Raw genomic sequence first — 14,026 nt, forward strand, 5'->3', positions numbered from 1 at the left:
TATTCAATGTTTGGGGTCTATGTTAGCTGTCTATTAAAGCAGAATGACACGTTACCCCGTTAGCCGGGCTCATACTGTATGAGCGAGAAGCGCCCGGCTAGCGGGGTAAAATAACACGCTACTGTAGCTAATATGTACCCTTTTATATTTTTGTTTATAGCATTTTTTTATTTATCGAAGGTCATATCGTCATCGCAATATTGAACAGTGTTATCGCACATCGCAGCTTTTCCTCATATCGTGCAGCCCTAACACACACACACACACACACACACACACACACACACACACACACACACACACACACACACACACACACACACACACACACACACACACACACACACACACACACACACACAGTTGGATGTATGTTAGTTAGATGTGTTATACATAGTGTGTATGCATGTGTGTGGATGGCATGTAAACTGAAACAAGCTGTCCTGATCATATGTCTGCACTCTAAACTCTTGCCTGTTCTCCTCCTCTGTCTTTTCACTGGGGTTTGTTATTTCTCAGCCCAGCCATGTGCGCTGGAAGTTAAAACACACTTGACATTTCCAATATCGCTACGGTGCGAGGTCATAAATAATTCAGATAGGGAGGCAGGAGAGCGCGAGCTGCGCTTTAGCAGAAGGAAGAATTCCTTTCTTGCCTCTCCACCTCCATTTTTCTGTGCATCCTTACACCACGCGCATAAAACTTTTATCAATTGAAATGAGTCTTAAATGGCTGCACTTGCTGACCCCGTGCCCGCCCAGGCACCTGGGCGCCTCGTTTGTCGATGTGTTATTGATCGCTCGGAGGTGGACCGCTCCTCGTGGTCCACCTCGCTGGATAGGAGAGCCAGCCTTGACCTCGTTACCGGTCCAGGTTGACTCTCATACTTCACTGGACCTAAAACACACAGGTAGAAGAGAAGGAGCCACAGGTAGAAAACAACAACCAATAAAGCCTTTTGCTCTTGCTTGTCCACTTCTCTCTTCTATCTCAGCGGGTCTCTTCCATGTGCATCAGCGTAGTTCTGCCACATTTCTGTGCAGCAGGTATGTTCTGTATTTTAACAAAAGCTTTTGAGCTTAAAGGGGACTGCCACCCATTTTAAGAATTCACATGTATTTCTGAGTTCAGTCAGTGTCTGTGAACTTGCACCTTTCTATCCTAAAGATGGAAATCTTACAGAGAACCTTGAATTTGTGATGCCACTGGGATGTAAAATTAGGGGCTGATCCACTGACAACGAATGGGACACTGACGGTGAAGCCATAAGTTTCTATCCTAGCGTTGCTAACAGGTATGAACCAGAATTTTAACCTTATTTGGGTGTCCACCTGACTGGATAGAGAGGAGAACTTGATTGCTGGGTTGACTCTTATACTTCACAAAACTTGAAAAGACTTGGAATTTGGAAAAGAACAATATGAGTTCAGAAAGTTCATTGTTTATAGAGAAGTAACAGCTTTTACATCCCATTGACACATCACAAATTCAAAGGTCAGTTCTTCAATTTCTAGCTTTATTCACGAGTTTCCTGGTGAGACCGTGGCGCTTCCATGACACCCTCCCTCCCTGTTTCCAGCTGCCGGTTGCCTGTTTCCGCCCAGGACCGTTCATAGCAAAAGAGACTGAAAATAATCATAATAATTGTTGTGACTTTGTACCTACCTATGTCTTGTAATGGAGCCACCCAGCACAATAATTTCACACGTGCATAATTGTACAACGGAGTGACAATATCTTGAATCTTGAAAGAGAGAGACCGCTGAAGCTACGGTCAATGACCAAATAATAAGAGTTCCGGTTTGGACGTTTAGCCTTCAAAACAAAAGCTGCTGCTATGCAACCACATACTATTTTTTTGCAATTTCGGCTAAAATAAGCCCATACAGTAGGAGTGAATTGACATTCACCTCGTTTTTGTAAAATATTGCCATTATGCAACCACACAACGTTACTATTTTTAGCCATTTTGGATAAAATAAGCCAAACGTTCCCACTCTTTGACAGCGGCGCGCACCTCCTTGCTAGTGAAAAAAATGTAAACAGGAAGTCGACAACCGGCAACCGCTGAGAATCATGGGAAACGTAAGTCCAGGAATAAGTGGTCCATATATCCATCTGTTGACTGAGCTGTCCTGGGTCACAGGGAGAACATACTGTATTTGAATTCTACCAGCCTCCACACTGCAATCTACATAGTACAGTATGACACCAGGTCAGATCTGGCATGGTAGCCTTGAATATGCATTACAGCACAAAACAGGAAGATGGCGCTGTTCTTCCAGTGCCAATGGAGTTTCTGGCAATGACAGATAGAAGAAGGCCAATGGAGAAACCAGTCCAACCGTTTGTCCTCTTCAGTATAACAAAAGAGAAAAACATTTGACTAAGAAGCAAATATCCTCTTTGCAACATGGTTTATGGGAGATATCATGGTCTTGATTTAGAGAAACCTTATAACTACTGTAACAATATGCCTGGTGTGAGAGATAGGCTACCAATCACCTCCACCGAGATCTTCATTTAGTGGGAGGTTTCTCAGTTCATTTCCAAACAAACCCTGGGACATTGGAGAGAGAACATGATCCGGCTAACAGGAATAGGACAGGAATGTGTTTTATAGGAAAGTAGAAAATGTCCAAGGTTACTTAACTTGCAGGAGTGTCTGGATTCACACGAGATCACGATCCAATCTATTGGTTTGAATTCGAACCACCGGTGATTCAGACCAAACCGTGTCCTCCAGAGGCAGCTACAGGTGGGCTTTAGGTGTGATGCCAGTGAGAAGCGAGCCCATGATAGACTGTAATAAACAGATGGTTCATCCAATCACCTGCCAGGTATTTTTTGAAAGTGTCTGCTCCTTTTAAATGGTTCCCCCGAGCGGGTTCCCAGATGCTTATGTGAAACAAACCACCTTGCAAGCATCAGGTTAGGAAAGTCCCTTCCTGACCTATGATGGAAAATGACTCCCATGCTCCTGCTGCTTTGGCTGATAAATGACAGTTTGATTGAAATGTTGCCATGTGAACTGTGACCAATCCAATGCAACACTGTGGCAACACTGTAACAACTCATCACCTACCATACAGTATATCCCCTGATTTGGACCAAAGCAACTGGAATACAGGTTTAACTTGCCTATATAATCACCACATCTCATCATTCTCTTTGTCCAGCGGCACAGTGCCCAGGGAGCTGCTCCTGAAGGCCAAGAAGGACGGCTTCTCAGACCGACAGGTCGGCCAGATCCTGGGATCCAGCGAGGAGGCAGCCAGAGAGCTCAGGCTGGCTCACGGCATCAGACCCTGGGTCAAACAGGTGAGCGTCACTGGAGCTTCCAGTGCAAGTCAGCTGCAGGAATCATCCACTTGACACCGTGCGCTCGATACTTGACCCCTGCCTGCTCCACACCCACACACGCCTACCCTACCCATGTACGCGCACGCGCGCACGCACACACACACACACACACACACACACACACACACACACACACACACACACACACACACACACACAGGCTGTGTGTGTGTGTGTGTGGCTGCCTACATAATTAGAAGCATACGAGAATATGTAATGGGGGCAGAGGTGAAGAGGTGAAAGATGTCATTGGCCCCGTTCCACCTGGCACTAACGTGCGTCTTACATCCGGATTGTGTCTTGGTTTGGATTACTTTTACACCTGGTGTTAAAATACATCTTTGGAATAGGTTTAACATAGATAGATAAATAGAGATTGCTGCATGTTGAGTGTTGGAACTTTTTAATTCTACCAACCACTTACCAGCCCACTTTTGTGCAACATTTGTGTTTTTGCTCTATCTGAATGAAATTAAATCATTCAGGATGCAGGTTAATTCCAGGTGGAAAGGGGGCCATTAGTATTCGCCTAGCAATTACTAGCACACCTGTGATGGAAAACAATATGTTTCCTGACCTCCTCCTCCAGCAGACCATTCTGTATTAGTAATATTCATAATCATATTAACTCTATTCATTATTCTGTTGCCATGTCTCTGATAGCAGATAGCACATCCTGTCAGTAGGTGTGAAATAAGATACATGCTAGTACCAGATGAAGAGAGTATCATTGTTTTCCACTGATTGAATTTACTATTTTCTCTGGTCTTTCTTTTCAGATTGACACCTTGGCAGCAGAGTACCCAGCTATGACCAACTACCTGTACTGTACCTATCATGGCCAGGTATGTGCTCCCTGAAAAGAAAGCTACTCCTAGTGTAGCATTGCTATTTCTTAGTAACCAGACAGCTGGTTTAAAGTGTGGTGCTTCCAGGTTGATTTATCACTGCAAAACATGTTTTCTGATTGAAATGTTCTTCAGGTCACACCTGGACCCTTCTTGAACTAACCATTCCTGAACTAACCTTTCCTCTTACCCTTCTAAAAAAGAGAGAAACAAAAGCTACGTAAGCCCTTTAAAAGTGTTAGCTGATGAAGACTGTGATGCACAGTGGGTTTCATTACTGTTGTTGACTAAATGTACTATTGTAAGTCGCTTTGGATAAAAGTGTCTGCTAAATGACATAATGTAATGTAAATAATGTTGCATGAATGAGAAATGGATGAAAACTCTTTCTGAATATATGATGAGTATTGTACTGCAAAAATATTAATAAGTCAATCTATTATAGAGTCTTAAGCTCTTTTCTTCTTTAACACTAGAAGGGGCAGAATTCCATAACTACTAGAACGACCGTAAGTGGTCGTTCTAACCACTAGAGTTATTGCACATATACATTTCAAAAAGGTCAAAATGACGGCTGTGGTCTTTCTAGTGTTAAATCTGAGCAAATTTCAAGATCCTGACACTTCCTGAAACAAGAGAAATTGCATTGGAAGCAAGTGGAATCATCTCATCTCTATTCACCTTATTCTTTGCCCACACATGGACGCTTCCGCATTACATCATTTCGTAATAGTATTTCCGTTTAGACTTGCCAAAAACCCCGCAGGCAAGATGGCCGCCCACACTCCCCTCCTAAACTGGCAGAATTACTCCCCCATAAAGTAACATATCTTGGCCAATAAGTATGTAACATACAAAATAAAACAACCCGTAATATCTTAATTTTATGTAGAATGCAGAGGACATGTAACTGTTTAGTTAAACTTGCATTCCAGGAATATTGTGCTCTAAAGATCCTGAAACCCACATAGGTTGCGCCAGGCGTAACCTATGTGGGATTCGAAATAATGCATCCGAGATATAAACGTTATGAATATAGCCACGTTATAAACAACAAACTAACGCTGGTGATCCGTATGGAAACAGTGTTACTCGAAATGGTTAAAAGTTATATCAATTTGGTCATTCAGTGGCATTTTACTGCCATATAACATAACTAACTAGCGGCTAATATTAGCCACAGTAGGCAACTAGCGGTGAACCGGAAGAACAAATACGTTTGTGTTGAGAGAAAAAGTGGGCGTGGTGAATAAGGTGAATAGACAGACTTTTTCAATTGTTCTGGGGGGGGGGGGTGATTTGAAGCCTGAATATGATACTAAATAACTACATAAGGAAATGAACCCTATGTTGCCAAGGGTGTATCCTTAACATTGGTCTTGTCAATTCGTCAGGAGCACGATCTGGACTTCAAAGACCAGGGAATCATGGTTCTGGGCTGTGGGCCCTACCACATCGGTGAGGCTGTTGATAAGCTTTCATATAATGTGCATGCTGTTCAAATAAAGTCTGCACTGGATACATTACTCTATATGATTTAACAATTGCTACTCTGAATATTATGAATCTTTTTGTCTTGTTCAGTTAGAACAATCAAACTCCTGCCTATAGCTAAAATAATCACATTCTTCGCTGGTTCGGTCCACCAGGGAGCAGTGTTGAGTTCGACTGGTGCGCTGTGTCCAGTATCAGGGCCTTGAGGCAGATGGGCAAGAGGACGGTGGTGGTCAACCACAACCCTGAGACAGTCAGCACCGACTTTGACGAGTGTGACCGCCTTTACTTTGAAGAGCTGACCCTGGAACGTATCCTGGACATAACCCAGCAGGAGGTACACACACACACACACACACACACACACACAAATACAAATACAAATACCAGGGTTTGACGGAAGAGGGTATTTGAATGCTGATGTTGATATATTTTGATTTATGCCGCTGGTAGACAATATACTGTATGCTCTAATATTTGGTTTCTTAAATTATGTTTTCGTGCCAAAAAAGGGGAAGAAATCTTGAATGATTTCCCCCAGAATTGTCAGGTTAGAAAACATCTGAAACCACATTTAGACACTGGGACACTAGAATTCGCCATTGAAACCTTTGAGGATTGATTGATTGATTGATTGATGATCATTATTGACTGTGTTCAGTGTTGGTGAGTGGCCCTTCCCCCTCTGAGAGATGCTGTGGTTCCAAAAACATCATTAAAATTACTTAAATTAAAAAATAATTTCTGCTGTGCTGTGCTTCAAAGGTCTGTAGGCAGGGTAGGGAGTGAAATAGATAACGTCCAGGTCTGCCTGACCAGAGTGAGAGTTGAATCCTCCTTTGTGAGCTGATGGAACTTGACAGCAGACTCCGGAGGGTGGGGGTCAGCCACTGCTCGTTATAACATATAGATATGAGTTTGCTCTATTGCTCACTCCTTCTGAAACTTCCAGTCGAGTGTGTCTCTGTATACAGACGAGTGTGACTCTGTATACAGACAGGTGTGACTCTGTATACAGTCGAGTGTGACTCTGTATACAGATGAGTGTGACTCTGTATACAGACAGGTGTGACTCTGTATACAGTCGAGTGTGACTCTGTATACAGATGAGTGTGACTCTGTATACAGACAGGTGTGACTCTGTACACAGTCGAGTGTGACTCTGTATACAGATGAGTGTGACTCTGTATACAGACAGGTGTGACTCTATACAGACGAGTGTGTGTCTGTATACAGACAGGTGTGACTCTGTACACAGTCGAGTGTGACTCTGTATACAGTCGAGTGTGACTCTGTATACAGACAGGTGTGACTCTGTATACAGTCGAGTGTGACTCTGTATACAGACAGGTGTGACTGTATACAGACGAGTGTGACTGTATACAGACGAGTGTGACTCTGTATACAGACGAGTGTGACTCTGTATACAGACAGGTGTGACTCTGTATACAGACGAGTGTGACTGTATACAGACAGGTGTGACTCTGTATACAGACGAGTGTGACTCTGTATACAGACGAGTGTGACTCTGTATACAGACAAGTGTGACTCTGTATACAGTCGAGTGTGACTCTGTATACAGATGAGTGTGACTCTGTATACAGACGAGTGTGACTCTATACAGATAGGTGTGACTCTGTATACAGACAGGTGTGACTGTATACAGACAGGTGTGACTCTGTATACAGACAGGTGTGACTCTGTATATAGACGGACCATTTCTTGGAAATAAATCCTCCTTTGTTCATTTTCAACGAGCGACTGATTATTGTTCCAAACAACAAGCATTTTCTGCCATTACAATCTCATGATATTACTACTGTACTAGTAGTTTTAGTACTAGATATTACTTCTCGACGCCAGACCCATGAGAGTTCTTAATGCTGATACACTACTATGTAACAGTTACTGCATGCTGCAGAGCTCTCTCTGGGTCTGGGACGCTTCCCCCCAGCCTGCTGGTAATGGGAGGGAACCGTTCACTTGGCCAGTCATATGCCAGGGATGGATACAGTCCTGCCCAATCAGTAACAACTTTGCGATCAGACAACACGGGAGGTAACACGGGAGGCGCAGACCATTTTTTTAACCACTCTCTCATTGGTGCTACGTCAGCTACGACCTGTCACTCATTCAATTTCACCCCCCTAGACGCGCCCACCAAACCCCAGCAGTGGCTGTGAAGTGGTACAGACTCATTTATGTAGTATGCAGAGCGCAGCGATTCAACGTAATATTTGAGTCTGGGGAGAGACTACTTCTACTGCTACTTGTAAAAGAAATCATGCATACTTGTGTGGAATGTGAACAAACATCAGTTTTCCAAGCAGTGAGAGTATTAGTGCTATGACTGTGACTCTTTTCCACAGAGTTCCCACCCAGCAGTAGTCGACAGTGCTGCACTATGAGCATTTGTCTCCTAGGCCGAGGAGAAACAGATTCTTTGCTCAGACTACCATGGATGAAGCATCGCCGGCAACAGTCTAATCCTCTCTGTTGACTCATATATTTGCTCAAGTCAAAAACTGGTAACGCGTGCCGTGCAGCTTTTCCGCCTTTTCCTCCAGGAGAGGAAAAGTAGCCAAACAAAACTCCTCTATCTGTCAAACGGCAACAACGAACGCTCTGAATGGCTCTTAATTGGGACATTTGTTATGCATACAGTATACTGTAGGCTAGTCTGAGATTTAAGAGCTTACGTCTCTACAGTTGTGTGTGTGTGTGTGTGTGTGTGTGTGTGTGTGTGTGTGTGTGTTTACGAGTTTGCAACGTTCACTGACCTCTCCGTAACTCTCGTAGGTTCATGTGGTTCTGCTTTGCCAATTAAGTCTTCGTCTCACAATATTCTTAGGTGGTCAATTTCCAGCGCTGTCGAGCTTTTGAGGATTTTTATGACACTAATTGATTGTTGTGAAGATGTTGAGAGTTGAGAAGGGTTTATTTTATATAGGGAAGCTGTGAAAATACATTATGTCTCTTAACTCGGGGAAAAAAGCTAGTTAGTATCAGAGCTTCCGAGGTGTGTGTGTGTGTGTGTGTGTGTGTGTGTGCATGCGTGCGCGCGCGTGTGTGTGTGTGTGGGGGGGGGATCCAAGATTGCAAAACATGCTCAAAGGCATGAATAAAGGCTTTTCCCTGAGCTATAGCTTGTGTGTTTGTTGTTGTATGTGTGCGTGTGTGTACGTTTGCGTGCTAATGTCCATTGACTTTCCCTTGCAACACAATTGTAATCCAGTTAAAGCAGCGATGGGATCAGAGTGTGATTAAGTGTTTGTTTGTACAGGCAGATAACATTACCATCCACCCCTGTCTCACAGCCACAGTTCCGTGTGTGTGTGTGTGTGTGTGTGTGCGTACGTGCGTGCGTGACAAACAGCATTAGAGCTAAACTCTGGACCAGAGCAGGAGAGCAGGCCCGTGACTAATGAAGAGATACAACCTAGCGTTGCCGTGGAAACGGCATTCCCCCTGGATCAGCCAGACAGTGCGAGGGGCAGTGGTGTCGTTATTAAAGGGAACATACTGACGCACACACACACACACACACACACACACACACACACACACACTGCCCCTTGTGATAAATAATGCCATGACACAACACAACCTAGATCAACTGATGAGATTGAGTTTTCAGTATGTCATCACTGTCATCAGTATGTCATCACCGTCATCAGTATGTCATCACCGTCATCAGTATGTGATCACCGGCCACAAGTTTCGATCAATTCAATCAACCCTCTCACTCTCTCCCTCTCACCCTCTCTCCTCACCCTCTCCTCTGACTCCCTGTCCTGTCCTCCAGGGTTGCTCTGGCAGCATAGTGTCGGTGGGAGGCCAGATCCCAAACAACCTGGCCGTCCCGCTGCACCTGAACGGGGTGAACATCCTGGGGACCAGCCCCCTGCAGATCGACCGGGCTGAGGAGCGGTCCGTCTTCTCCAAAATCCTGGATGACCTCGGGGTGGCCCAAGCCCCGTGGAGGGCCCTCAGCTCCCTGGTGAGAGGAAGAATCTGTGAAATGATTTATATAGCGCTTTGCCCATCTGACGACCGCTCAAAGCTCTTTACAGTAATGTCTACATTTAGCCATTCACACACTGACAGCTTCTGCAGCCATGCAATGCGCCTACAGTAACTGCTCATTGGGAGCAGTTAGGGGTTCAGTGCCTTGCTCAAGGACACTTCAAAGTAGGGGTGGGCGATATGACGATCTTAGATCGTTAACGATCAGGATGGCTCCACGGTCTGCCTTTCCAGACAGATCGTTAGAATCGCGCTACATGCAGTGCACATTCTATCAGTTGCATTTCTTTGTCTGAAAGACGACTCTAAAGTCCCCCCCCCCCTCCTTCACAACACAGAGGAGTTGGTTTGACTTGTCATGTGAACACTCACACACATTTAAGGTAGCAGGCTGGCATCTTTGAACGAGTTTAATAATAATAATAATTAGCCGCCGTCAGAGGCCACAGTTGCCTCGACAGTTCAGACTTAATCTTTCGGCCACGCTGCCTGCTTGGTACTGTAGCTGACGAGAGAGAGACGTGCTGCTCGGTGATATGATAGCAGTTCCCTCGCTGTCTTAAGAAGCCCAGTCCAGTGATGCAGTAACGTTACCTGACGAGCAGCAGCGCCTTTGATGTTTGCCTCATTTGCTCGTGGCCGCCGCCTCTCTCATGTTGAAAATATTGAATGTTTTGACACAACACAACCTGCATTTTGCTTGGCCCGGGCGGTCTGTTGCAGTAGCCCAACTTGCCCATGACATGATGTAGGCAGGCAGCCTGTTTCTCCTTAACCAAGCGGCTAGTCTGCCTGCCTCCCTTACCGAGTTTATGGAACTGTCAGGCCACCACCAAACTAGTTTTCAGCTAACGTTATTGAGCGTGTGCCTGCTTGTTAACGTTATTATTTCTTAGTGTTTCCCAAACTATGGGTTGGGACCCAATTTGGGTCGCGGCCCCGTGGGGGGTGGGTCGCCAACTGGTCTCATGGCAACTCATTACAGTATGTTTTTTTGGGTTCCAGGCAGAGACAAAATGTATCTTTTGGGTCCCAAGATAAAAGTTTGGGAAACAAACATGGATTATTGTAAACTCAGCGTAAAAAATGAACGACATGAAAATATTTATGAAACAAATTTCCATGACTTTTCCCAAACTTTTTCTATAACTTTTCCAGGGCCTGGGAATTGTATTTTAAATTGGGCTTTTCCAGGTTTTTCATGACCGTACGAACCCTGAAATTAGTTTGGATGTACTTGTACTGTTCAGTAAATTGCAAAATAGTCTTAAAAACCAAGATGAAAAAGAATCGTGATAAGATCATGGATCGTGATCCTGCCTGAAAAAAATCATGATATGAAGTTTTTGCCATATCGCCCACCCCTACTTCAAAGACACACAGCCCGGAGGAGTGAGCCTCGAACCGGCAACCTTCCCATTCCCACACGACTGCTCTACCTCCTGAGCTACTGAATATGGATATAATAATTTGAATGGCCTCTCTTATCAACAGTGTCTTCTTGATTTCAGCTAAGGCCCTGGCCATTATCCATTGGCCGTTAGGGTTTCTCTTTCGTTGCTGTCAGTTGAACTTTAGTGCCGGAGACATTCATTCAGTGCATCTTCTGTCTTAGCCTCCTTAACATTTGCAACCAAAATGTGGTGCCTTTTACTGTGCAGGGAAACGGACATGCATAAAATCCTCTATTCTAACCACACCATTGGCTACTCATACAGTATGTCACCTGTTAGCATGCTGTCAAAAAGCCTGAAAAAAGAAATTATATCAATTCCATACGAATATCAAGAATAGCTATATTTATAATATTATTAATTTTATGGGATACTCTTTAAATGTAACTGGCTGCAGTCGTTTTGAATGCTGTGATGCTACATAACGCTACATGCGCACATGGTTTAGACTCGTTCCCACCTGGCATAGGCCTCCTTCCTGACATACTGTAGGTTCTGCCTCGGCTGTGTCTTTGCTACTTTACTGTCTCGTCGTTTTTAGCCTCTTCGGAGACAGACTCCTCCTCTGTCCCTTCAGAGTCTACCTACAGTCTTCCATACTCCTGTCTATGCAGGAGGGATAGACAGATTTTAATGGGCTGGAATCATTCCAGCAGTACCATGGGGAGACGGCGCCGGAGTCTCCGGGAAGCCGCTCGGCATTCCCTAATGGTACTCCACCTCGCCAGTGAGCGGCACGTAATGATGAAGAGAAAAAAGGGGAGCGCCACAGAGAGATGGAGGAGAGAGAAAGATGATGATGATGATGATGATGATGATGATGGAGTGAAGATGAGGAGGACGGACAGCTCGCCCCTCGCCGCTACGCTCCTCTTCCCCCGACTCTTTCCTCTCATCCTCTCATGGCTACAAGAGAAGAGAGAATCCAGAGGGAGACGAAGCGAAGCTGCATTTCTGACTGTCAGAGCTTTTTTACTCTCGTCTTTGCTCTTTTGATTAGCATTTCTGTCCTGGGCAGATAGGGGAGTGCACCCTGTCATCTTTGAATCCTTTGTTCAAGAGAGCGTGTGTGTGTGTGTGTGTGTGTGTGTGTGTGTGTGTGTGTGTGTGTGTGTGTGTGTGTGTGTGTGTGTGTGTGTGTGTGTGTGTGTGTGTGTGTGTGTGTGTGTGTGTGTGTGTGTGTGTGTGTGTGTGTGTGTGTGTGTGTGTGTGTGTGGTGGGGGGGTGGAAATGGGGGGTAAGGTGCCTTGCATGGTTACCTGAGACATGATTGCTTGATGATGAAAAACACACAGAAGAGCAACGCCCAATTGGACGTGGACTCTTTGGTTTCTCTCTCAATTGGCCCTCAGCTAACATTTTCCCAACGTTAAATACATTCTCTGTGATAAAGCTTGTATGGAGAATTACATGAAGATTATACAAAGATCGTCAACTGAAGACTATGGGTGATGGAGCTTTCATTAGTTCTTCATTCTCAACCACACTGGAAACATAGCTCTGCTGTCCGTCTCCGCTTGATTCTTGCCCTTGAGAATAGCAATAATTTTGACATGACTCACTGATGATCTGGTGTGCTGTTTTTCTCCCATCCCAGGAAGATGCCTTCACCTTTGCCAACCAGGTGGGCTACCCCTGTCTGCTCCGCCCCTCCTATGTTCTCAGGTGAGAGTTCCAAACACCAGCCAACCTACAGTGGGTAACATGATTGTCAACCTTAACCATAAACCCAAATCCTAATCCTAATTGTCAAATTTAACCCTAAACCCAAATCCTGATCCTAATTGTCAACCTTAAAGGATGGCTTTACCGATAATCAACCCACTTTGTATCATTAATAATCTTGGTAATATAAGCACATGGGCAGTGTTTTACCTTCGCTCTCTGTTTACCTCACGGAGAAAAATGCTCCTGCTGCTGCCTGCAGAAACTCCGCCCCTGCCAGCTGCAAGTCATTAAGGCTTGTTAAGGCTCTCAGTGTGATTCTCTGTGATTCTGTGTGCATACTTTAAAAAAATAAACAATAACAGCCGCCCTCGGAGCAGATTCCGCATCTCGAGCAGAACTTCCGCAGTTCCGTTGTGATGCGTTGTGACGTAAAACGCGCTTTGCCAGAGGTATGTATTGTATGTCATCCCATGCTAAAAATATTTTCAAAATAACTGTGGGCTTCCTGTAGACAACCAATATTGATCCATTCTACAATAAATATATTATTTAAAAAAAAAACAGTATCATATTAGTGGAAGACGACACTGATAAAAAAATCTTTCTAACTGGAGTAATAATATGGCATCATTCAGGAAGAAAAGTGTGCTTGTACTAAATAATTAATGTGTCTGATAATTCAGAGAATTGGGGATGCAAACACTAGATGGCATCAGAGTCATGAATATGCATGAATGTAAATGCATCTGACTCCAGTCACTGGTCCTCATGTGGTGGGTTGGTGTCAGGGTTGCTGGTCGGCCATGTGTGCCTTTGAGCAGCAGCAAGCCGCGGAAGGAAGCTCTGACTCCAGCCTATGGCTTTCCTTTGTCCTCTTTCTGTCTGTGCCCCCTCCTCTCTATCATTGGAACAGGTGGATGGCCCAGCTAGCAGTCCAATTCAAAAACAACAGCAGCCACCAAAAATGTTGCCTAAATCTGTTGTTTTTTTAATGACTAAACTCTGAACTTGTTCCGAAGAGCCCGGAGTGCTTTGCGACCTAAATAGCTCTCCATTTCTCTCTCTCTCTCCCTCGCTCGCTCGGCTGTTTCCAGACCTCGTTTCCTGATGATAATAGTGATGCAACAAAGAGATAATGAGTGTTTTGTGTGATCAACTTTCATGTTAGATTTT

General features: G+C 44.6%; 1 protein-coding gene across 1 annotated transcript in view; it reads left to right on the top strand.

The window, feature by feature from the left end:
• cps1 (carbamoyl-phosphate synthase 1, mitochondrial) overlaps positions 1–14,026 on the top strand; it is an 81,607-nt gene that overhangs the window by 34,674 nt on the left and 32,907 nt on the right. Inside the window, exons 22-27 of the mRNA XM_083638429.1 lie at positions 3,180–3,321; positions 4,143–4,208; positions 5,606–5,669; positions 5,861–6,042; positions 9,511–9,705; positions 12,783–12,850. Coding sequence (XP_083494555.1) covers positions 3,180–3,321; positions 4,143–4,208; positions 5,606–5,669; positions 5,861–6,042; positions 9,511–9,705; positions 12,783–12,850 — 717 coding nt within the window. The remainder of the gene's footprint in view (positions 1–3,179; positions 3,322–4,142; positions 4,209–5,605; positions 5,670–5,860; positions 6,043–9,510; positions 9,706–12,782; positions 12,851–14,026) is intronic.

The sequence above is a fragment of the Poromitra crassiceps genome (genome assembly GCF_964638095.1).
Source record: "Poromitra crassiceps genome assembly, chromosome: 6".
Taxonomy (NCBI): domain Eukaryota; kingdom Metazoa; phylum Chordata; class Actinopteri; order Beryciformes; family Melamphaidae; genus Poromitra; species Poromitra crassiceps.